The sequence below is a fragment of the Lynx rufus genome, unplaced genomic scaffold, assembly GCF_022079265.1.
Source record: "Lynx rufus isolate CCGP_SWC_20201006 ecotype Redwood Valley unplaced genomic scaffold, mLynRuf1.p SCAF_7, whole genome shotgun sequence".
In the NCBI taxonomy this organism is placed as follows: domain Eukaryota; kingdom Metazoa; phylum Chordata; class Mammalia; order Carnivora; family Felidae; genus Lynx; species Lynx rufus.
In genome coordinates, this window is record NW_025814889.1 from 35,144,436 (window position 1) to 35,170,393 (window position 25,958).

Here is a 25,958-nt window from a genome sequence, read left to right on the forward strand (position 1 = left end):
AAGTTCTGCTCACTCACCCTGGGATCCACCTTACCTTTTCCTAATTCTGGGCCTTACTCTTGCCTTTCCACCTACATGGACTGTCCCCACAACTGCCAGGACCTTCCCTTCCTATGTCCTGCCATTCTTTAGGGCTTAGCTCAAGTCCCAGCTTCTCCGTGGTGAAATTTTCTAGTTTTCCTAGACTTAGTACTCCTGTCACACTTATTGTCTGCATTACTCATTTTAGTTATACATTAAGGAAATAAGTATTAAACACCTATCATGGGATAGGTAATAGATATTCAACAGTTAACAGGATAGACAGTCTTTGCATAAAACTCATGCTTAAAGACCCTTGTAAGCAATGAAAGAGTTTGCTTACCACCAAGGCAGGCTTCACAGAGGTGCCACAGGAACACACCAAAGGGCCTCCTAGCCAGGGGTGGAGGAGCCAGCAAAGGTTACCCAAAAGAAATGATTTCTCATTTCCCCATACTGTCAGTTATCTTTTAGTATATGGTTCTTGCCTCTCCAGTGAGATCATAGGATCCTTGAGGGAAAAAGACTATGTCTTACACTTTGCTATAGACCCACAGTACTTAGTGCAGTCCATTTCACATGGTAAGGACATTTGACTGATAGGTTGGTAGAACAGCAGAGACAAACTCTATGCAGATTTACTAACGTCTTGCTGAAGACAAGACTTGAGAGCCTGGAGCTCTTGTGACCCAGGGATGAAAGTGGGGGTGAGGAAAGGGCAGTGTTACTAAAAGAGTTTGCTTGGCATATAATTTTTGTCAGGCATCTAGAAGAGTAGACAACAGCAAAATGGTGGACATTTCAGGCTCTTTCTAGTGGCTAGAATAAGTTCCTATCTTTTCTTTAACTGGGAACAAGCAACACAGAAAATGATTAAATTTAACTCTTTTATACTATATGTAACTTAAAATGGACTATCAGAGATTAGGAAAATTTATATATGTGCCTTGTCCTTGCTGCTCATTTCACTGAAGATGGGGCAAGACAGTCCTTCCAGATTTTAGAACCCCATGGGGTTCACTTCAGAACTCTGTAAAGTCAAGATCTGGAAACTCCAACAGGTTATCTGATTAATCCCTGCAAGTTGCATAAGACTTTCTAAATAACTTGTTCCCTAACTGTTTAAATCCTATTCTGAACCATGATGCCCAAATGTTGCAAAATTCGTTATTATAACTAATTCCTCAAAGTGGAGACTTGGCTTACAAAAGGAATCCCCTAATATTGCCTGAACATTATAACTTGATTATAATTTGCTGAGTTTCCTCTAAAGTTTCTCTTCTAATATTTCTTTTAAATAAACCATGACTTTGTATCATTCTGTATTGCAAATGTCTGGAAATTCAAATTGTCTTATTTGTCATTGTTAAACTGAGAAAATGATCAGGACATTTTGTTAAAACTTAAATTTTAGAATCTTTTTAAAGAGTAAAACAGGCTCTTCACTGTTTACAAAATTATTCTGAGTTGCAAAAATTCCCTCTCCATTTCCCCCCTGTACTACTATGCTTTTCTCCTGTATGCTCCCATTCAATCATGGCTGCCATAATCAGGCAGAAAGTACGAAGATACATTCTTCTTGCATCTGTAGTGGAAATCCTAGCAGCAGACTGAAATAATTCCAGATCTACTTTGATAATTTTCATGACATTTTCAATCCATTGCCCTGCTTTGTTATTCCTTAAACACACAACATCAGTGGACTGTAGAATCTAGACTAGAGGGTTGCCATTTTGTATCTTCTCAGACTTTTTAGGGCCACCCCATCTGGTGCAGTAGCTACTAGCCACATGTGGCTCTTGAGCACTTGAAATTGGCTAGTCCAAACTGAAACATGTAGTAAGTGTAAAATAAACGCTGTATTTCAAAGATTTAGTACAAAAATTAAGTAAAATATCTCAATTTTTATATTAAACAGGAGTTAAGATGGCAGAGGACTAGGAGGACCCTAAGCTTGCCTCATCCCTCAAACACAGATAAATATCAAACCATCATGAACACCCAATATCTGAAGGCTAAGAGAGAAAAACTGCACAAGAGGTAGAAAACAGCCACACTGTGGAAGACAGGAGCTGCAGAGAGTTGATTTGGGGGAGAGAAGAGTTGCAGATGCCACAATGGGGACAGAGTCCCGATATTATAGAGAGTAGCAAAAGAGAAAGAAAGAGAAGGAAAGAGTGAAAGTGCACGAACGGAACTGTACAAGACAAACTCTCCCCCAAAACCACTGTCTGGGAAAAGGAGAGCAGTGCAGTGGAAAGCTGAAATTTTTTTTCAATATATGAAATTTATGGTCAAATTGGTTTCCATACAACACCCAGTCCTCATCCCAAAAGGTGCCCTCCTCAATACCCATCACCCACCCTCCCTTCCCTCCCACCCCCCCATCAACCCTCAGTTTGTTCTCAGTTTTTAAGAGTCTCTTATGCTTTGACTCTCTCCCACTCTAACCTCTTTTTTTTCCCCTTCCCCTCCCCCATGGGTTTCTGTTAAGTTTCTCAGGATCCCACATAAGAGTGAAAACATATGGTATATGTCTTTCTCTCTATGGCTTCCTTCACTTGGAAAGCTGAAATTTTGAAGGTCTGTGCCATTGCTAGGGTCATGCCTGGTGGGCTTGGTGGTGCTCTGGTGGGGAAGGAAGGTAGAGACCCAGGAGTGGGCAGCATGGTCTGAGAATTCCCTGGGTTGCACAGAGATAAACAGTTTCCCTGCTTGGAGTGCATTTGGGAGTGGTGGCATGTCCCCTCTGGGGACAAAAAAAGTGGCAGCACCAATGTGCTGCCCTGTTCCCTAGCATAGGAAAAAAGACACTGCCTAAGTTTGTCTGGAGTTGTGCTGTTCTTTACCATAAACTCTGAACCACTACACGATCTCGTGACCATTTTCTGAGACAAACCAGCAAATGGCAAAAACCTGGCTAGGCCCTCTCCCAGAGGATCAGCATGTGTTTGAGCCATACAGATCTCTAAAATTTGTAATTTTGAAACCTAGCAGCATGCCTGAGATAAAACACAGGAGTACTGTTCTACCTGGCAGACAGACAGCTCGGTCGCAGGCAGGGTGAAGGCAGGGATCTGGAAGAGGCTAGGGACACAAAAGAGGTGCTTGTCTGTTCTTTTGTGAGGGCTTTCTGAAGAGTGGTGGGCATGAACTCCCCACTCCGGGGACAAGAGAGTGGGGTGACACTATTCCCCCCACCCTAGCCCACCCATCAGCACTGATCAACTTCAGTGAGCAAAACAGCACTAGCAAGTGGAGGCTGTAGTTGCTTACACTAAGCTCTGCCCCCTGTACCCTGCAGGTGCATCTCTACTAGGACAAGTCAGTCTGAGATTCAGTGCAGCAGGCCACAGCCCCAGAAGACCAGCACAAACCCCTTGCATGCATCAAGTCTACTGATCATAGGATGCTGCAAAATCTTCAGCTCTAGGGGAAATAGGATCTAGTTTCCTTTCTTTTTTTTTTTTTTTTTTTTGGACCTCTTCTATCACTCTCAGGAGCAGGAATATAGGAGCAGGCTTTTCTAACAATCCCCCCCCCCCCCAAAAAAAAAACTAGTGACCCAGACAAAATGACAAGACAAAGGAATTCATCCCAAAAGAAAGAACAGGAAGAAGTTATGACCAGGGATTTAATCAATATAGATATAAATAAGATGTCTGAACCAGCATTTAAGAAAATAATCATAAGGATATTAGCTAGGCTTGAGAAAAGCATAGAACACACTAGAGAATCCCTTATTGCAGAGATAAAAGAACTAAAAATTCATGAGGCTGAAATAAAAAATGCAATAACCAAGATGCACAACCAAATGGATGCAATGACAATGAGGATGGACAAAGCAGAGGAATGAATCAGTGATATAAAAGATAAGATTATGAAAAATAATGAAGGTGAAAAAAAAGAGGGAAAGAAAGGTTTTGGATCATGAATGCAGACTTAGGAAACTGAGTGACTCCTTAAAGCATAATAATATTCATATTATAGAAGTCCCAGAAGAAGAAGATAAAGAAAAAGGAGGAGGAGGTTTACTTGAGTTAATTATAGTTGACAACTTCCCTACTCTGGAGAAGGAAACAGACATTGAAATTCATGAAACACAGAGAACTCCCATTAAATTCAACAAAAGCCAGCCATCTCAAAGACATATCATAGTCAAATTCACAAAATACACAGACAATGAAAAAATCCTAAAAGCAGCAATGGAAAAAAAAGTCCTTAACCTACAAGGGAAGACAGATCAGGTTCAGAGTAGATCTGTCCAAAGAAATTTGGCAGGCCAAAAGGTAGTGGCATAATATATTCAATGTGCTGAATGGGAAAAATATGCAGCCAAGAACACTGTATCCAGCAAGGCTGTCATTCAGAATAGGAGAGATAAAGAGTTTCCCAAACAAAAACTAAAGGATTTCGTGACCACCCAACCAGCCCTGCAAGATATATTAAAGAGGACTCTTTGAGTGGAGGAAAAAATACCAAAAAAAAACCAAAGATCAGAAAGAAAATAGAACATCACCAGAAACACCAACTGTACAGGCTAATACAATGGCACTAAATTAATATCTTTCAATAATTACTCTAAATGTAAATGCTAATGTACAGACTAAATGCAAATGCAAAGACTAAATGCTCTTATCAAAAGAATAGGGTATCAGAATGGATAAAAAAACAAGACTCATCTATATGTTGTGTACAAGGGACTCATTTTAGACCTAAAGAAATCTGTAGAATGAAAGTGAGGGGATGGACAACCACATATCATGGTAATGGTCACCAAAAGAAAGCTGAAGTAGCCATAGTAGGGGACTTTAACACCCCACTTACAACAATGGACAGATTATCTAAGCAGAAAATCAGCACACAGAAACAGTGACTTTGAATAAAACACTGGACTGCAAGGACTTAACAGATATATTCAGAACACTCATCCTAAAGCAGTGGAATCCATATTCTTTTTGAGTGCACATAGAACATTCTTCAGAACAGATCACATACTGGGTCACAAATCGGATCTCAACAAGCACAAAAGAACACAGCATCCAACTTTTCTGACCACAATGCTATGAAACTCAAAGTCAACCACAAGAGAAATTTGGAAAGACCACAAATACATGGAGGTTAAAGAATATCCTACTAAAGAATGAATGGATTAACGAGGAAATTAGAGAAGAAATAAAAAAAAATACATGGAAGCAAATGAAAATGAAAACAGGACAATCTAGGACCTTTGGGATGCAGCAAAGGTGGTCCTAAGAGGGAAGTATATTGCGATTCAGGTCTACCTTGGAAAGCAAGAAAAGTCTCAAATACATAGCCTAACGACCTTACACCTTAAGAAGCTAGAAAAGGAACAGCAAATAAAGCCAGCAGAAGAAGGAAAATAATAAATATTAGAGCAGAAATGAATTATATAGAAACAAACAAAATAACCAGGTAGAACATATTAAAAAACTAACAACTTGTTCTTTGAGAGAATTAATAAAATTGATAACCCCTAGCCAGATTTATCAAAAAGAAAAGAGAAAAGATGCAAATAGAAAAAATCACGAATGAAAGAGGAGAGATCACAACCAACACCACAGAAATACAAACAATTATGAGAATATTCTGGAACAGAATTTGAAAAGACCCATAACCAGCAAATAAATTGAATCTGTAATCAAAAGTCTCCCAGCAAACAAAAGTCCAGGGCCAGATGGCTTCTCAGGGGAATTCTACCAGACATTTAAAGAAGAGTTAATATCTATTCTTCTCAAACTGTTCCAAAAAATATAAAGGGAAGGAAAACTTCAAAATTCACTCTATGAGGCCAATATCACCTTGATTCCAAAACCAAAGATCCCATTAAAAAGGAGAATTACAGGCCAATATCCATGATGAACATGGATGTGAAAATTCTCAACAAGATATTATCAAATTGAATCCAATAGTTCATTAAAAGAATTATTAGCCATATTCAAGTGGAATTTATTCTTGGGCTGCATGGGTGGTTCAATATCTGCAAATTAATCAACGTGATACCCTACATTAATAAAAGAAAGGATAAGAACCATATGATCCTCTCAATAGATGCAGAAAAGGCATTTGACAAAACATAGCATCCATTCTTGATAAAGGCCCTCAACAAAGTAAGTATAGATGGAACATACCTCAATATCATAAAAGTCATATATGAAAGACACACAGCTAATATCATCCTCAATGGTGAAAAACTGAGAGCTTTTCCTCTATGGTCAGAAACAAGACAGGGATGTCCGCTCTCCCCATTACTATTTAACATAGTACTGGAAGTCTTAGCTTCAGCAATTAACAACAAAAAGAAATAAAAGGCATCCAAATCAGCAAGGAAGAATTTACTATTTGCAGACAATATGATACTCTATGTAGAAAACCCAAAAGACTCCACCAAAAAAGAATTGCTAGAACTAATACATGAATTCAGCAAAGTTGCAGAATATAAAATCAATGTACAAAAATTGTTTGCATTTCTATACACCAATAATGAAGTGCAGAAAAAGAAATCAAGGAATTGATCCCATTTGCAGTTGCACTAAAAACCATAAGATAGATACCTAGGAATAAACCTAACCAAAGAGGTAAGAGATCTGTACTCTGACAACTATAGAATACTTATGAAAGAAATTGAAGAGGACACAAAGAAATGTGAAAAAATTCCATGCTCATGGATTAGAAGAACAAACATTGTCAAAATGTGGACACTACCCAAAGCAATCTACATATTTAATGCAGTTTGTATCAAAATACCACTAACATTTTTCACAGAGCTAGAACAAACAATCCTAAAATTTGTATGAAACCACAAAAGAACCCAAATAGTCAAAGCAATCTTGAGAAAGAAAGACAAAGATGGAGGCCTCACAATTCCAGACTTTAAGCTATATTACAAAGATGTAGTCATCAAGACAGTATGGTACTGGCACAAAAACAGACATGTAGATCAATTGAACAGAATAGAAAATCCAGAAATGGACCTACAACTATATGGTCAATTAGTCTTCAACAAAGCAGGAAAGAATATTCAATGGAAAAAAGACAGACCCTTCAACAAATGGTGTTGGGAAAACTGAACAGCAACATACAGAAGAATGAAACTGGACCATTTCTTACACCATACACAAAATAAATTAAAAATGGATGAAAGACCTAAATGTGAAACAGTAAACCATCAAAATCCTAGAGAAGAATATAGGCAGCAACCTCTTTGACCTTGGCTGTAGCAACTTCCTACTAGACATGTCACTGGAGGCAAGGGAAACAAAAGCAAAAAGGAACTACTGGGACATCATCAAGATAAAAACCTGCACAGTGAAGGAAACAATCTACAAAACTAAAAAGCAACTGATGGAATGGGAGAAGATATTTACAAATAACATATTAGATAAAAGGTTAGTATCCAAAATCTATAAAGAACTTATCAAACTCAACACCCCCCAAAAAACAAATAATCCAGTGAAGAAATGGGCAAAAGACATGAATAGACATTTTTCCAAAGAAGACATCCATATGGCTAACAGACACATGAAAAGATGCTCAACATCACTCATCATCAGGGAAATACAAATCAAAACCACAATGAGATACCACCTCATATCTGTCAGAATGGGTGAAATTAACAACATAGGAAACAACAGATTTTGGTGAGGATGCAAAAAAAGGGGGAACCCTTTTACACTGTTGTTGGGAATGCAAACTGGTGTAGCCATTGTGGAAAAACAGTATGGAGGTTCCTCAAAAAGTTAAAAATAGAACTACTCTGTGATCCAGCAATGGCACTACTAGGTATTTACCCAAAGGATACAAAAGTACAGATTCAAATGGATACAAGAGTACAGATTGGGCTACATGCACCCTGATGTTTATAGCAGCATTATCAACAATAGCCAAACTATGGCAAGAGCCCAAGTGTCTACTGTCTGATGAATGGATAAAGAATATGTGGTATGTGTACACACACACACACACGTATATATGTATGTACACACACATATATGTATATATGTAATGGAATATCACTCAGCCATCAAAAAGAATGAAAGCTTGCCATTTACAACAACGTGGATGGAGCTAGAGTGTATTATGCTAAGCGAAATACGTCAGTCAAAGAAAGACAAATACCATATGATTTCACTCATACGTGGAATTTAGGAAACAAAACAAATGAGCATATGGGAAAGGGAAAAAAAGAGAAAAAGAGGGAAGCAAACCATAAAAGACTCAAAGACAGAAATGCTGAAGTGTTGGAGGGAAGTGGGTGGGGGGATGGGCTATATGGGCAATGATCATTAAGGAGGGCACTTGTGATGAGCACTGGGTGTTACATGTAAGTGATGAATCACTAAATTCTATTCCTGAAACCAATATTACACTATATGTTAGCTAACAAGAATTTAAATAAAAATTTGGGAAAAAAACACCAAAAAGCAAAAACCAAACCAAAGCACACACAAAGAAACAAAAAATTTTATATTAATTACATGTTGACATGATAATGTTTTTGATACACTGGGTTAAATAAATTATATTAGATTATTTTCACCTGTTTTTTTCTACTTTTTAACATGGCTACTAGAAAAAATTTTAGAATGTTTATGTGGCTCACATATTTCTATTCAACAGCCCTGCTGTAGAGCTACCTGCCCATGCCTAAGATATAATAGCTGAGCAGAAATAGAGTTTAGTATTCCTGGGTAGAACCTTATCACTAGTCTGGCACAGTGGTTAGCAGTATGGGACCTGGGTGTGGGTTCTCACTTGGCCATATGTAAGCCAGGTGACCATCTGCATCTCTCAGCCTCAGTATCCTCATCTGAAAATGGGTTGAACGATAGTGCCAAGTTACTAGTAGTGTGCCTTTTGGTAACAGAAAGTCTCCTCTTTGTGTCTCTGTTGTATCTTGAACAGTAGCTATAGAGGGAGGAACTCTTCCCAGAGATCAAATGGTTGGAATATAGGAGGTTAAGCAGACAGCAGGTTGAGGTGAGTCTCAAAGCTTGGAAAAGAGCCCTGAGGTTTAGGGGGACCACTGTCCTGTTCCTCTCCTTTTTCAAAAGCACAGGTTACACTATGGGTCACTGAGTAAAAAAATGTTCCCAGTCTCCTGGATAATCTTTCACTAGACAGAGTCCATATAAAGATGTAATTTCTCTTCCAATCCTTTGGATCATGTTCATTCATTCATTCATGCATTCATTTGTTCATTTATGATTTATTCACTTGCATGTCATGAGAATGATATTTTGGAAATATTTTCAAATGGATTTTTACATCCCTTTACTCTTATTGTGTAGAAGCTTTGGAACTGTCAGGAACACGAATGCTTTCTCAGCTTTGGCTGTCAAATTAGATATTTTGTTTGAGTTTGTGTAAGCCTATTGTCTTACTAAGGCAAGACCATTCATTCATTCATTCACTCATCAGATATTAATTCAGTTCCTATTATGTATATGCCACTTCTTCAGATACTGAAGATAAAGCAGTAAAATTCAAGCATCACTGAGAGAAAAAGGTTTTTAAAATATTTTTTTAGAACTCTCTTTTTCATGTACCAGTTAGGCCTGGTAGACTTGACCCTAGATTTTTTTTTTTCTTTTATGTAAAGGAGGTCTTGGATTGAAAGAAAGAAGAAGGGGAGAAAGGCCTGCATTTTCCAGTTCTAGCAAATTATGGGAGAAAGAAGGTATCAGAAATAGGGTGAAAATAAGACATCAGAGTCCTCACTTAATTCTCAGCCCAGAAGCCAAGTCTCAAGAGGTTGCAGAGGGTTGCTTTAGGAATACCCAAATAATCATGGGGAAGCCCGGAGACACTGAGGCTAGTGGTGGCCTTCATTGGGTATAGTATGGGGGGCTGTCTGCAGCCCCCTGGGACATCAGTCTTTGACTCAGAGTTCTATTCAGGCTGGTACAAATACAGCAGTGGGAGGCGGGTAGGTAGGTGAGCCTGCCATAGTGCTCTGGGTTTCCCGTAGCTTGTTTATGGAGTGTGAAGGACCTGGAAGTGTCCATGCACTCAGATGAGGTGTGGAGGTGGCTGAAGTCAGTGGACTGACAGACCTTGGAGGTCAGAGAGCAGAGGTAGAGATTTCAAGATCAAATGAAAATATGGGGGGACCCATGGACTCCAGAGATAGATGTCTAAACTAGATGGATTGTTGCATCCCAGTAGGGGCCAGTTCAGAGAGAAGCCCAGACTAGCCATCATACAGGGGAGATAGGCAGAGGACTCAGAAGGATTCCAGGAGCAGCCCTCACCAAGGCCTGTTTACTTCCCAGGATCTTGAAGTTCCCTGCCCCCATGTATCCAGATTCCATCCTGGAGAAAAGCTGGCGAAATGGAAATATGAGAAACTGAACATTTCACCTTCAAGGACTATTTAAAGTATAGCAGTGGGTTATATTTACCCAGCTGGACTAAAGTTTAGTGTTATTTATGCTCCTGCTACACAGTAGGTGAGGCTAGGGAAGCAAGATTAGATCAATTACAAAACATAAACAACGAATATTTTTGGCATGTAGAAGCTTTGTGGGAGAAAATTCACATCCCCACTCCACAAATCCATTCATTCTTGCATTCAACATACATGTATGGACAGCCTACTCTTGGACCAGCACTTAGCTAGGCTCTCTGAGGCATGCAGGGGCTATTGAAAAAGATAGGCCTATGAACCAATAACTGGAGTGTAGTATGTTAAGTGCTGTGATAGAGGTATGAATGAAGAAAGCACTATGAGAATGGAGAGAGGTGAGTAACTTCTCCTGGAGAGTTTGCAGAGAATGTGGTAGATGTAGTAACATTTGAGGTTCTTAACAAAAATCTGAATTCTCCGAATGAAGACATGTGGACACAGTGATTCAGGTAGAAGAAAGCCTACATGCAAAGGCCTTGATGTCTGAGAGGACAGGGAACATTCTGGTGACTGCAAGAAATTAACCATTCCATGTGGTGGGAACAAAGACTATGTGCAGAGGAGCACGGGAGGTGAGGCTAGAAAGGCAGATCTGGGGCTGAAGACCACAGATCCTGTGAAGCAGAAAGGTGTAGTTATCCTATGTGCATTCCATAGTCCTTACAGTTCATTTCTCACTGTGTTCCACAAACATGAAGTAGGCAAGAACAGCAAGTGTCCATATTACATTTATTTTAATTGGACTTTATCTTATAAGGGAAACACATTGGGTTTCACAACCTCCTAGAGATGGTGCTGCCAAAAAGACTGGCAAAGAAAATTCAACAAATATCAACCCTTGAATTATATGCTGGATCTGATTTAAAGGACTTTTCTTCGTAGCTGTACAGAAGAGAGCATTTACTCCGTAGAAGAAAACCCTCACTATACTGCCCCACCCGGTAGGTATTACCTTGGGCTACCCAAAAGCATAGGGAGAGAGCTGGTGGGCAGTAGGAAAGAAGATGAACATGCATCTCACTCACCTGAACTTTGATTTGGAAATCCGATGGCTGAAAGAGAAAAAGCAGATGTTACAAAATGACACATATGCATATTCTTCCATTTAAATTTTTTTTTTCAACGTTTTTTTATTTATTTTTGGGACAGAGAGAGACAGAGCATGAACGGGGGAGGGGCAGAGAGAGAGGGAGACACAGAATCGGAAACAGGCTCCAGGCTCCGAGCCATCAGCCCAGAGCCTGCCGCGGGGCTCGAACTCACGGACCGCGAGATCGTGACCTGGCTGAAGTCGGACGCTTAACCGACTGCGCCACCCAGGCGCCCCATCTTCCATTTAAAAGATATTCAGCAATTCTAGAGAAGTTTGATGTCCCTGCATGACTATAAATGGGCACTGGATGGATGTGTGGAGTGAAGTAGAACAACTCTGAAGAGTCAAAACCCTATTTGTCAACATCTCCTGGCACGTTTGTGTGTATGAATGTGAAAACCAACGCCTGACAAGTCTACAAACCCAGTATTTTCTAAGTGGAAGCAACACTCTCTGGAGAGTCTCTGGAGGCGCCATGTGGCAAACAGCATCTGCTCAGCAGGTCCCATGAAGTTAGGTTAGGCTGTGTGTAGGGAATGCTGCACCTTGATGAGAGCCATGGAGGACAGGAAGGTCTCTCTGCAGATGTGAAAGTCTCACCAGTTGGAAACCAGAGGCAGGAGCACGTCATCACAGACCCCACTGCTGTCTGAACAGGATCCCAGCCAATGCTGGGGTATGAAGTGAAGATAAGCAATAGAAGCCAGCTGGGAACTGAAAGGCCATTACAATCCTGGCCTGAGGGCTGCGGCTGGGCCTAAAGGAACAGCCACAGGTCCTGTCAGAAGCTCAGGAAACTGACAGTTATGTGCAGCCTTAAAGACATGGGGAACTTCCAGGTGAAAGCATAGGACAGGTGTGACTCAAAGGGTCATTGAATGGGGAAGGAGGAATCTTCAAGGAGGCCCTGAGGCTACCAACTTCATATAGGAGAGTCCACAGGAGACTAGGAGGAGGAAGGCTGGGAGAAGGGAGGAAGGAGAGAGGGGAGAAGGAGGGAAGAAGGGGTGGGGGCAGGGAATGTAAGCATTTGAGACAAAACAATTGAAGACAATGTATCAGAAAAGCCTTGGTGTTAAGGGAGTAAGGTGGAGAGATTGTAGGTGGAGCAACCATGCTCAGATGGATACCCTGATGGATGCAGAATGTAAGTTGGGGAGGAAGAAAGTGACAGAGACATTGGTAGGGAGACAAAGACAGATGCAGAGAGAAAACATGAGCAGGGAGTTCAGGAGGCAACTGCTGCAAGCCTGTGTTGTCCTAGCTCAGCACAAAGCAAGCTGTGTCACATAGCAAGAAAACAACCCCTCTCATTATTTTTTATTAAAAAAAATTAACAGAAGATGTGACAGGTGGCAAAGCCATCGTGTGTGAGATAATTATATCTCTGGGGCACTGAGAATCCTAGCCAAGTGCCTTTACTGCTCTGAACCACTAGCTAATAACCTTTCCCCACCCCTAAGACTGCCTGCTAGGGCTGGAGTGTTTAATCACATGTTAACAAAGTGTGTGGGAAGGGGACCGGGAGCCAAGGACAGCATTTTTATTTAGAGCCACGGTTTAATGGGAGAAACAAATGTTTTCCAGATGCTAACTGGGTGTTAGGGAATCTGGGGTCCTCTCTTCTCCAGCAGGCCATGCTGAGCTTGGGGACCTTCAGGGTCTTCTCTAGGCTTACTTTTGGAGAGTTGACTCTCCTTGCTGTTAGGCATAAGCCAAAGTGGATGACCGCGGGCTTTAGTCTTGTGACTCTGTCTACAGAACCTGGTCTGGCCCCAGGCCTTCTTTCAGAAATGTCTCAGTGATCCTCTCTAGGGTGTCCTTTAATGCAGACCACGTGCTCTTTCCTGTAAGGGTCTCTCTCAGTCCAAGTGGATCAGCAAAAGTGGGTTCTTAAAACCAAATATCATATCTCCCAGGTAAATGACTCTGGGGAGTGGGCATAGAGGGGGATCAGAGCTGAGGTGTTTGAAATGAGGTGCTAGTCCTAGTTCCAGCATGGTCATCAGCTATGGGTCCTTCTGTGGCATTCTGGAACATTCTGAAGAGGAGGAAATAGAGTAGGACTTTCCTTTCCACTTAGTTTCAAGTCCTGATGTATAACTCTGGATACCACACTCAAAGCCTATTATTGTTGCTGCTCTTCTCAGGGGATTATGAATGTAATTTTAGGTTCACTGGGTCAGAAATGTTCATTACCTTTTAAGTATCATATTACTTAAGAAATGGGGAGGGTACTGCTCAAGTGGCAACATCTGGAGACAAAGGAAACTTCAGTCCTTGGAGAGCTGAGGTTAGAACTCTGTAAAGGCCAAGCGTCTGAATTTCTCCATACTCCCTCCTATAGGTAGGAGACAACTGTAGGACCACACTTCATGAAAACAGAGGGATCCCATTGCTCAGCAACTTCACCTTGTGGGAAGTAACCACTGGCTCAGGGTTTGGAAGGCTGGTCTGTCCTACTGTGTGAGTAAGCAAGCACCAGAGCACCTGGGTGCCTTGTACCATGGTACCAGTCCACACCCTGGTCTGGCTGACATGTGGTAAATGCTGCTTCCTTCCACCGGTTTTTAAACCACTTCAGATTCCTCAGAACAGTAGAGGTCTTCCAAACCCCAATGGGGTACGCACAACTTGCTTAGAAGTCTTCTTGGCTTTTTCTATCATTGTTATCCTAGTGAGGTACAATCCCTACCTTGTGTTTTAAATGGCTTCCTGAAGGAGAGCAGGGAGGTGGAGAAAGTAACTCATGCTCATCAGAACAATTCTACTGGTTTGGACTTGAAGTTCCTTCAACCCAGGATACTTTCTCTACCCAAGCCTCCAAGACAAACCTTCTAGGAAGCCATGATTTTCTTTGTTGATATTAAGTTTCAAAATTGAAGACAAATCCAAACTCCTTTTGTTTTGCTTAACTACTTACTTCTTGGGAACTATTTATATTTCAGACTTTCTTTCCTTCCTAGAGTAATGAGAACCATATATTTACTACTTGCTGTATGAAATAGTATTTCCCTAAATTGTCCCAATTTGCTTCTAACCTAAGTCAGATGGCACAGTGGTCACCATCCAGGTTGACACACATCTGACTCAACCTCCTGGACTCCACAACTTCAACACCATTCACAGATATTATTTCTAGAAGGGTAATGGACCTTGTCATCACAGAACACTGCTCCAACTGGATGCTTAGCTCAGTCACTCCACATTCTGGACAGAGTCACCTTCTCTATTAATCCTCCTGCTCTTCCTCCGAACCCAATCTTTGCCCTCACTATGTCTTCCCTATCATTCACACCCTTGTAGGGTTCTCAGGTTAATGTCAGGCTTAACTTCCAGTTCTCAGGTTGGCCCCAGGGTCACATTGATGTTGCTCTCCACACAGTACCTGGGACTTCTACTTTGCCTGTCTTGCTAAACTGCCACCCTGGTTCACACCACTCTCTGTTTTTAGTGCTTCTGGGCCACATAGCCTGCCAAAAAATATGTTGAATTTTTCTGTGAGGCTGACTTCACATTTACGATGTCAGGCTCCACTGTGGCTTCAGCAATGCTCAGCAATCTTTTAGTGACCTCTTGGTGACTCACTAGTTTGAAACTGTACTGTTCTTCAGGTTCCTAAGACACCTAACCCCCACTTTCTGTGATGAAATGACAGATAATTTGGTATGACTCCTATCATTCACTCTGCATTGGAGCCTATTTTGGATTTTATATTTGTTATAGAACTGTAGAATTTGAGAGCTTGGAAGGGATCCTTAGATATCACCTGGATCTATGGTTTGCAATTTATCAAGTTGTAGAATGTTTTATTCATATGAAATCTTACATGGAAGCCCAATATGTAAAAGAGGTGAAAGTGGTCCCCTTCTGCAGTAGCCCCTGCAGGTGGCTCCCAGGGGCCCTAGGCCTCTGCTAACAGCACTCTGAGCCAACAACCAGGACAACTCCTTTGTGTCCCAGAGGGAGAGACCAAGACTCAGAGGGGAGGTGCTTTGGTTGAGGTCACATGGCTAGTTGGTGGCTGATTGAGACTTGACCTCAGGGCTGCTGATGCCAGGTTTCTTTTTCTATCTTCCAATTAGTCCCAGAGATAAGGAACTCCTTCTTCCTTTGTAAATCTTGTGTCTCCAACTGCGTCTTTGAAGTCAACCTTCTCCTTTTAGGCAATGCCTTCCAATAATCACTCATTTCCATTCTGGCATCCTTAGACCCTCCCCTTTCACTGGCCTCTTCTTTGCCATAAAGATTGTCCCAGTGTTTACAAGCCCTTACTTGGCCACTGCTGCCTTCCTTTCTGCCATCTTATTTTCTTCTCTCCCTTTCATGGCCTCACTTCTGGAGCAAGTGCCCTACACTGGCTCATTCCCACTCCTCTCCTTTTCTAAGACTCCAACTCCCACAAACAAGTCTTATAGAGTATGGCTCCAGAACACACAAATAACCCAACCACTTTTTAATCTCCACATGTGACTCTAGCCTAGGCCACCATCACCTCACACCTCAGTAATTGCTACTGATGATGCTTTACTGTGTGTCTGCTTCCATGTTGGCATTGCTTCTACCTATTCTTTTCCTCACATCCAAGTGATCCTTCAAGAATGCAAAACAAACCAAATCAGCCTCCCTACCCAGCTCCATGTTCTTGTGACTTCTCATATTCAATGACTTCTCACAGTCTTGTAACAGAGACAAAGATCATTAAGGGGTCTACCAGGCCATGCCCATCTCCAGCCTCAACTCCCTGTCTCTTCCCGCATGCTCTGCCCTGACCACACTGGCCTCTCAGTTCTTCCATCCAAAGGCCTTGAAACACACTGTTGCCTTTGACTGGAACATTCTTCCTTACTCTTCACTTCAATAATGTATTTTCACCCTTCACTTCTCAGCTTAAATTTAATTCTTCAAAAAAGTTGCCAGTCTAACCGGTTATTAGCCCTACAATATACTTTTCCTTCTTAACACCCTGTTTACAGTGACTTATTCACTTGTTTAATGTCACTTCCACACAGATTATAAACTCCAATGAGATGATATCAATCTTTCTACTGCTATGTATCACCATCACTTAGCACCAAGCTGGGCATACTTTGAATGAATGTACAAGTAAACAGTTCTCTCTTGAAATTCTTTCTCCCGGGGCGCCTGGGTGGCGCAGTCGGTTAAGCGTTCGACTTCAGCCAGGTCACGATCTCGCGGTCCGTGAGTTCGAGCCCCGCGTCAGGCTCTGGGCTGATGGCTCGGAGCCTGGAGCCTGTTTCCGATTCTGTGTCTCCCTCTCTCTCTCTGCCCCTCCCCCGTTCATGCTCTGTCTCTCTCTGTCCCAAAAATAAATAAAAAACGTTGAAAAAAAAAAAAAAAAGAAATTCTTTCTCCCATGGATTCCAGGCAAGTGCTGCTGTCTATTCCCTTAACATCTCTTCATTTGTTTCATTTACTTGTTCTTATTCTTCTGTGTGTCAGGTTCCCAAGGTTCGGCCCTTGGCCTTCTGACTCTATTCCTCTATGAACAACCCTTGTCCTATACCCTCATTAATAGCTCTTATACTGATAACCTCAAGTGTGTGGCTCCATCCCTGTTCACAGCTGCACCTTGGACCTCTATATCCTATTGCCTGCATAGTACCTGCAAGCCCCTTGGTTGGACCCCTGCTTCAAATTCTACTTCAACATCCTTACTGTCTTCAAACTTTGATGGCTCCTTCTTTTTAATCACCTCCATCTCCCCCCAAAAATATACTGTAGTTCCTTTTTCTCTGTGCCCCCACCCCCTCAGGAACCATCTTCATCAGGCCTTCTCACTGCCTATAAATTCTCATCCTGGTCTCATCCAACCACACAAGCCTTTTAACTCTTAGCTTTAAAAATGCTAGACCCTCACTGTCTCCTTCCCATAAGACCCAGTCTCAGTCTCCAGTCAGTTCTCACACTGTGTTTCCCACCAGGAATGTTGGTGGTCTTATCCCATGGTTGGCTGAGGCAGGGAGTGGGGTGGGGGTGAGTAGAGAGATGGTGGAAAGACCATAATTTATTAGGTATATATTATAGTTCTGGTAATGTGTCTAGGTATTTTATATGCACAGAGTAGATGCATCAATGTGGATATTCATAAGGATAATAGGAACCATTTCTACAGAGCTCTCCCAGCCTGCAGAATGTGTCCTCAAAGAAATGACAGGTATACTAGAGGTGCCAGCTTCCCTCTCTGGGGGATAATCATAATCACCCTCCAACAGAGCCACCATACTCTCCTGAAATGTACTCTCAAGTGACTTCCTAGAGCTGGGAACTCCCCTGGTCCCTCCTGGTCTGCAACTTGGGCTATGCCTAAAAGCCGGAGTTGCAGGGTCCTCCATGTTATAAAGACCAGAGAAAGGCCTGACAGACTTAGAGGGTTTGCTGGGGCCCATTTGCAAAAACTTGAGTGCTTGCTTTGTATGGTTCCAAAAGGAGAAGAGGGAAAGGCTTGGACTGCTGTTTAAAAATGTAATTAGCCCCGTATTTTAACAACATTTTGACAATAATTGCTTCCCAATGATGCCGAGAAATCTGCAGTACAGACTCCCTGGTGCCACTGTCAGAGTGAGTGATACTGAAGGCCCTGTGTACCCTGGAAATAGAAGTTGCAAGAGCTGGTCTGTTCTTAAGCCTTGTTTTCCCTTCTCCTTTGGCTTGGAGATCATTCTCAAGGCTGGCATGGCTTCTGTTTAGACTTATCTATGGAGAATCTTTTTAAAAGGGTTGGGGTTTGCTCACACCATTGAGTCATTTCAGGAATGAAGGGTGAAATAAGATACTGTTTCACTGATGGAATGATTTTGAAACTAATTTTATTTGGGACTGGTCCTACTCAGAGCCTTCTGCATGCAGTGCTTTTCAGGGACCAAGGTGAGTTTACAGTTCTTATACTACAAAGTCAACAAGAAGAGTAAGTTCCACTTCCCAAAGCAGATCCTGAATGTTCCATGAGGCCTCATTCTCAAGGTCAATGTGAATCCCTGACAGAATATAACTTTAATCTTTGGACTCTGCTGAGATGCTGGTAACAGAACCAGCAGTTTGCTTATTTTTAGCAGTTAAACTATTTTTTCCCTTCGTCCTTTGGTGGAGGAACATTTCCCAGGGACTACTGGTTTCCATTTTTAAGATAAAACTAAGATGGGTGATTGTGATAATTCATGTGTGAACTGTTCCTCTAATGCACCTGGCCCAGTCCTGGGTGAGTCACTCACCAAAGCCTATGTCCTGGGGTCTGACCCAGGGAAAGGGAAGTCATAGGTATCTAGGCTGGAGCTGCTTTTGGAGGAGGTAACTGGCCACGTTCCAGGCTAAACACTGATGAATTCTGCAATAACTCAAGGTTGCACTTCAGGAATCTCTATTTCCCTTTACTAGGTGGGTAACTAGAGTTGCAGATAAGGACCAACATGTTTATTAGCTCCCAGGTTATTTTCTTACCTGTATCTTCTTATTCCAGGTCACATTTACCAGCAGGACCCAGGGACCCTCACATAGGTGTCTCATGTGACAGGGGGTGAGAGAGGCTGGGAAGAAACAGACTTTGGAGCCACCTCTAACCCCCCACCACCCCATATTTCACTGATGTAATGCACAGGGGCTTGAAATCCATGAGTCAGACCCTTACAGGAGTGCAGAATTGGAGACTGGCTTTAATGTTAAGACTCTTCCCCCTGCCTAGGAGCCATACTCAACCCAGGGCAGTCTTTTCTCACACAAGTCACCACCTGAGATTTATGTTTCTCTGACCTCTGCCTCAACCACAATGGGCCAAGCCATTGTGATTTCAGGACACAGCATCCCTTCCCGCACACCTGGAAAAGCCCCAGTCCCTGGGCTCGCCGTGCCTACTCACGCCAGCCTGGCCCCGCAGTTCTCTCCCTCGATGTCACCTCCAGCCACGTTTTCGGTGTTGACAGACTCGGTCTCACTTGTGGGCATGCTCACTATAAGAGTCAAAGGGATGCAAGGCATTGAGGGTGGGAAGGAAAGGGGAGAGAAGAGCATTAGTTTGCACAACACCCTATTTCAAGACTGTGTGCTGCTTGGGAGGATGAAAGCCTGAGCAGCATCTAATAGTGGGGTACAGTGGTGCTGCTGTGAACAGTGCCATGGCCAAGTTTGGGGGTTTCCTTGACCAACATGCCTGATGCTTGTCTAGGGTAAGTTTTGCTGCCAAGGACACTCAAACTCATAGGATTTGGGAGGAAATATGGTGATAAGATCAGTTGTTTCTTGAAAACAGTGATCACTGAATCCTTTTCTACCTTTTCCTACAATAGAAAAGTTTTCTATTTGCATCCACTACTAGCCATAAAAAGAAGAGCTTTCATGAAAATATTTTATTTTGCTTTTTTCCCCACCCATCACTTCTAAGGGGCTTAATCCCCAAATTTAGGGTCCAGCTTATTTGTAGAAAGGGTGTTTTTGTTGCCTCATGAACTACTATATGGATGTGGAAGACTGCTCCCTGTCTTGTAGTGCGTACTGGGTGTATCTAGGACCATACCTGAAATAGGGAGCTTGAAATAAATGGCTATTACCAGAATCATGTACTAAGATTCAAACTAGCACTACAGATACCAAGAATGAGGATCACAACTGTGGAATCCACCAATTAAATTTAAATGTGACTTGAAGATAGACTAAAGATAGGTTGGGATATTATTTCCCCTTCCAGTAAATCTGACGTTCCCATCCCAACAGGCTGACTTTGGATATAAACCATCTAATTCCACTGGTGCCAACCTGTCCAGTCAATCTACACTCTCTTCCCAAGGCAGCAGTGGGCTAGATTTCCAGAGCAGCAGGAGTCATCTAGCTTGCAACCCAGTGTGGTGGCTTAGAGAAGCCATGTATTATTATTCTTTATTCCAAATAAAAGTTTTACTCAAGAGAATTCTTCTTCTCCACCGTTTCTTACCCTTTTAATATGACACAACAAGTTTTATTTTTGGTAACCCTTGTTCTTCAGAGGGGTCATTATAGCATTGGTCCTGGTTCCATTCTTCTTGCAGAACAGAACTCCTCATGTGGTGAGAAAATCACTAACCCTCAGCAGCCACAGAATTTTCAGTTAATGAGGGTATGGTATCAGGTGATGTGGCACCATGTGACAAATCACCATGGGGCCACCACAGCCCAGGAAAAGCTTCTACTGGTTATATGGATAATGTTGTTGGATGGAAAATTTCCAAGGTTCTTTTATTTTGGATGAAGACAAGATGGGTGGGTGAGAAGACACTCCTTTCAGGAACATGCAAGATACAAATAGGAACCCATGACTTACCATATGTTTGACCTCTCCACCCTAGGATTCACTTTTAATACAGTTGGGTAAAAAGAAATCTGGATGCCATTTCAAAGAAGGTTGTCATTGGATGAGACTTTAGATATTACCCAGCTATAACTTGTTCCCTTCACTTTACAAAACAGGGAAGGGAAGATTCTCACATTCACACAGTGGGTTTGGAGTAGGACTTGGTTGGAAGCACAAGTATCATGACCCCCTTCACCATGCTCATCTCAATTGTCCCTTATTGACCAACTGCTCACTCTACACCGTAAGACAGGGCTCTTATAGCCAAATAAGGCTCTGGAAGCATCAAAGGAGCGTGGTGAATAGCCAAATGATGGTGTTCAATTTTATAGCATTTAGACTCCCTTTGTAGCCTGATGTCTGAGGGAGCTGGTATGTGAGGCCAGACCTTAGGGATGGTTTTAGCACTGTGAGCAGGGAAGACAGCACTTTCAGAGCTTGTCAGGTTCCTTGTTACATCCATCCATACATTCATACAATTGAAGAGCCTTCATACAATTGAAGAGCCTTCACTCTTTCACTTCATCTATCTCTGGCCCTCTCTGACCTAAGGTTACTTTAATTCTTCAGGCATCATTCTTTAAAGTTATAGAGCTCTGACTTTGAGACACTTTGCTCCCAGAGAGCCCCTTTTGTGCTACTGGAGTAGTATGATGGGGATGGTGCTAGGCTTGGAAAGACAACCAAATTAGAAGTGGGTATGCCTGGGCTTTAAGGAGGAACCATATCATCTTCTAAATCAAGGAACTGCCTGTATCAGTATCAAGTTGGCATTTACAGTGACCTTAATCTTGGGTGGTACTATCCAAAGGAAGGGTTCCATAAAGGAATAGCTGCTGCAATCAGCTTTGCTGTTTGTTTTGTCATGTATAAAGTCATGTTTGCTGACTTTATACATATTAAGAGATGATAAGGCACTCACTGGCTTTGAGTGGGGAAGGTTACCATACCCTTACATACACCCACACACACACACACACACACACACACAGACACACACACACATACACACAGACACACACATACAGGACCACTGTATCACAAGCCATCAAGAAAAATACCCTCCCCTCCAGTCTGGTATGTACCAATGCATATTTACACACATAGAACACAGGGGAACATTACCATGGGTTTCTGTGGAGTGACTAAACCAAGCAAACTTCCCTTTCTTCTGATCAAGCAAGCCCGCTGGAGTGCTTCCTTTCACAGACAAGATGGAGTCAAGACCAGGAACAAGACATCAACAGAGAGCATGCAGTCAGCCACGGGCAAAAGAAAGAAACAAGGAACTCAGCTTTCACATAGAACATCCATTTTAATCCCTGAACATAAACTAAGAAAATTGTAAAAAGCCATAAATCAAAAACACACAAGAAAACATAACAAAATAGAACCAAAACCCCAAATTACATGAATTAATGACACAAAACAAAAGATGGACCCTGAGGAGAAGGAATTACTCCAGAAGAAGCTTCAGTCTCCACTGGTCTATCTAGTTAGTGGCTTTGAGGGAAGAGTTTCCTAGGAGATACTGTCACCCATCCCTGCTGCCTCCCTAGGGAGGTGCTTCTTTTACAGGCTCCACTGGGGTAACTGCTAAAATCAAACTACAGCATTGGTGTGCCCTATCACTCTTACCCAATAGCCAGGTGACTTGACCTCTTCCCCACCTGTAGTGGATCTACCCCTCTCTTACTACTTACACCCAGATCATGTCACTTGCAGATGGAAAACAATCCATGGATCTATTTGTTCCTTTGTCCAATTCAACTACTCAGTCCCATTCAATAAAGATCCACCAAGTGCTTCAGGCCTGATCATATTCAACACATACATATCTGCTTTCAATCAGTTTAAACAGGCAAAGAAGTTGCTCAGTTGCTTGTCAATGGGTGGTCTTTGGAGGAGTTTGGTGTATAAGGGAGAAGAGTTGTGTCAGCTTCTTTTGGCTCTGGGCTCTGGTTGAAGAAGAAGGTACTAAGGAGATTGTAAAAACACTGATTGCCACAAATGGAAGAGGGGGAGTTCTGTATTCTGCAACAGACTTTGAGTTCTGGATGTCAAATGCTTTATCTAATTCCAGAGAAAGAGAATTTTCCCATTCTGACAAAATTAGTGTTGACTGCACCTCTGCCAGGCCTCTATGGAGATTGCTGGGGACCAGTGGTGAGTGAGGCTTAGTCACAACTTATTAATGAGGTGGAAAATCTGTTACCACTCAGGAGAGGAAGCATGTGCCCTGATGAGGAATGGGTAGGTAGTCCCATCAGTTCCAGGAAAAGGCATGAAGAGGAAGGTCAATCCAAGTTTTTAGGTGTTTCTTTATTTTATCCACTTCCCCTGGAACTTGGATCACATTCAATGGCTATCCTTGAATGTTGCTTGTTAGTGAGAATTCTGAAGACTGGTTCATGATTGAAAAGGGTCAGGCTTATTTTTAACCTAGGTAAAGGGCCATGTCCCAAACACACATCTTTAAAACACAAAGCTTAGAATAAGCAGACACTTTACAACAGTAGCATTTTTTCTCACTTCTCAAAAATCCTATATAAGAAAAGCCCTGAAGGTTAGGAGCTGAAATGAATGACTTGGTTCCAATTGCTTTCTAGCAGAAGATATGTCTCAATTTATAATGATAACATTCACTGAAGTAAGCATCTTATAATGAGCGGTCGTTTGGAGGTGTAAAGGGGTCAACATAGTCTGCCAGTCACCAAGTTTGTTCACACAGTTGTCTTGGGAAACAAGAGACACTTGGTCAGTGAAGCAAAGCCCAGAACATTGGGACCTGTTATACAGAAGCATTATTCAGCTTCTGGCTTTGGTATCAGTACTGTCCCATATTGTTTAATTTCAGAAATAACTGCATGATAACTTTTAAAACAATAGAGCCTGATAAATACATGGTCACTCAGTGTATAACTGAATTTGACCAGGGCTGGTATCTCATATGGGCAAAATTGGCAGCCACCTGTTTGGCAAGTTATATGAAGAGCATCTAAATCCTCTCCCTTAAGAGTCTTCAGTAGTGTCTGCTAGGTCTGCTCTGTTGGGTAAAGTCATATATCTGAAGGTTCCTTGCTGAAATGAAAATATCCTACTTGGAAGGAGCAATACATTAACATATTAATATTAGCACCTATTTGTGACAGTTTATCCTGTAAATACCTAAGAGAATAAGATGGGTGAAAATGCAGTTTGTGTTTCTATTTCTAAGGGCTTAGACAGCAGGATCACAGTTGATTCTTTAAGGGATTTGTTGCCCTAGAGAGAGAGAGAGAGAGACTTGGATTCCTTCTTGAAATCTGAGTGCCCGAACTGTTGAAAGTTGAGAATTATAATTGTTAGATATTTATTCTATGGATGAGCTGGAGACTCCGACTCTTCTTTGGCCATTCAGACAGTGAATTGGTGGGAAACTAAGGCAGAAAGATGGCAAAGAACCCTGGTGCCTGAGGGCACCTCTCCTCTAAAGGCAACCCTCTTGATGCCTTGTGAAGTGAAGCTTGATGTCTGCTCATCTGCAGACAATGTCATAACAACATACCCTCTGTGGAATAAAATGTACTTTTTGAATGGATTAAGGAGAATACTGAGAAAGAATGTGGGAGAGGAAGCTAGTTTTATAACTTTCTAATTTCATCGTTAGCAGGTACTATGGATCAAATCTGGGTTTCTGGACTATCCTGTCCCTTGACTTCTGTTGAGAGGATTCCCAAAGAAATGAGATTTTCCTGGAAGAGTAATTAACAACTGCCATTGCAGGTGGTGGATAACATAATTACACATTTAGTAATATCACAACTACTACAATGAGTTGTGTAGACTCCACCTCACCAACAACTGATTGCATCTTGAATTAATGTCTTCTCTCCCCCAAACATTTTCTTTTGGTGGCAACTCTTGTTTGAACAGTGCTTGGTAGATTTTTTTTTTAATTTGAGACAGAGAGGCAGAAGGAGAGAGAGAATCTTAAGCAGGCTCCATGCCTGATATCCACGTGGAGCCCAATGTGGGGCTTGATCCCACTACCCTGAGATCATGACCTGAGCTGAAATAAAGGGTTGAATACCTAACCAACTGAGCCACCCAGATGTCCCTGGTAGATGATTTCTATGTTTCAAGGGAGGTGCACAGTTCTTGTTTCACAGTAACCAATGTTTCTCCCAACCTACTTGGAGAAAAGCTGTGTGGATACTGGGGGGATTATAATAAGCCATTTTCTACGTGGGATAATCTGAATCTGGTAATCATGCTGGGAAAGTAGCACTAGATCTAAGCCATGGTGAAGATCGACAGTTCCTGGTACATTTGGGTTTGCAAACCCTCTGAAGGTTTACTAAAATTTAAGAATCTCCCATTAAACACAAGATAGTGCTTTGAAAGCATGGCTGCACAGATCAGCTGGCCAGGCTTTCCAAAACTATGGTCAACAGAGAAGCTCTCTGTAAGACTAATGTCTCCAGTCAGTTCCTTATACTACTTAAAAAAAAATGACCAAGTGGTAAATCTACTCCAGGTTGTTCCAGTGTGTTAGCATTCATGTCTTCTGTAAGAAAAAAAAAAATTAGATCTAATTTAGCTATCATGATGCAATAAGTGTGTTCAAAGATGGCTATACTCATCCACACAAATAAAAAATGACTCCAGAAGGGGCTCTGACCAAAGTTTGAGTGTAAGAGCAACATTGGTTTTGATAAAGAAAAAGAAAGTCACTACAGTTACTTAGCAATTAATCCACAAAGGGAACCGTAAGCAAAATCTTCTTAGGCATCTCTTCCTTTACTGTTTTTTTCCTCCTCCCTTTTTCCCCTCCTTCCTTCCTATCCCAAGGCTAGGGGGAGATATGTGGAGAACCATGCACACATAAAATATCTGGCCTTGCTTCTTGAGGCTGTCTGTCTCAGATATTTTTATGCATCACAATAGACTGAGTGACATTAGAGCAAAGATCCATGTGAGGAAATGAAAAATGGACCCAGGAGAGATGAAGAAATCTGCCTAGTTCTAAAATCTTTGGTCACCCACTGTCCCAGGGATGGGGTTTTGCAATGTTCGGTTGTGACTTTCAGTAGGAA

At 41.9% G+C, this 25,958-nt stretch overlaps 1 protein-coding gene across 12 annotated transcripts in view; it reads right to left on the bottom strand.

Annotated features, from left to right (window-relative positions):
• Window positions 1-25,958, bottom strand: part of CACNA1C (calcium voltage-gated channel subunit alpha1 C) — a 662,038-nt gene that overhangs the window by 127,711 nt on the left and 508,369 nt on the right. For all 12 annotated transcript variants that reach the window (XM_047065565.1, XM_047065566.1, XM_047065559.1 and 9 more), the window contains exons 10-11: window positions 19,417-19,507; window positions 11,476-11,502 (exon numbers count right to left, since the gene is read on the bottom strand). In XM_047065565.1, the coding sequence (XP_046921521.1) occupies window positions 11,476-11,502; window positions 19,417-19,507 (118 nt within the window). The remainder of the gene's footprint in view (window positions 1-11,475; window positions 11,503-19,416; window positions 19,508-25,958) is intronic.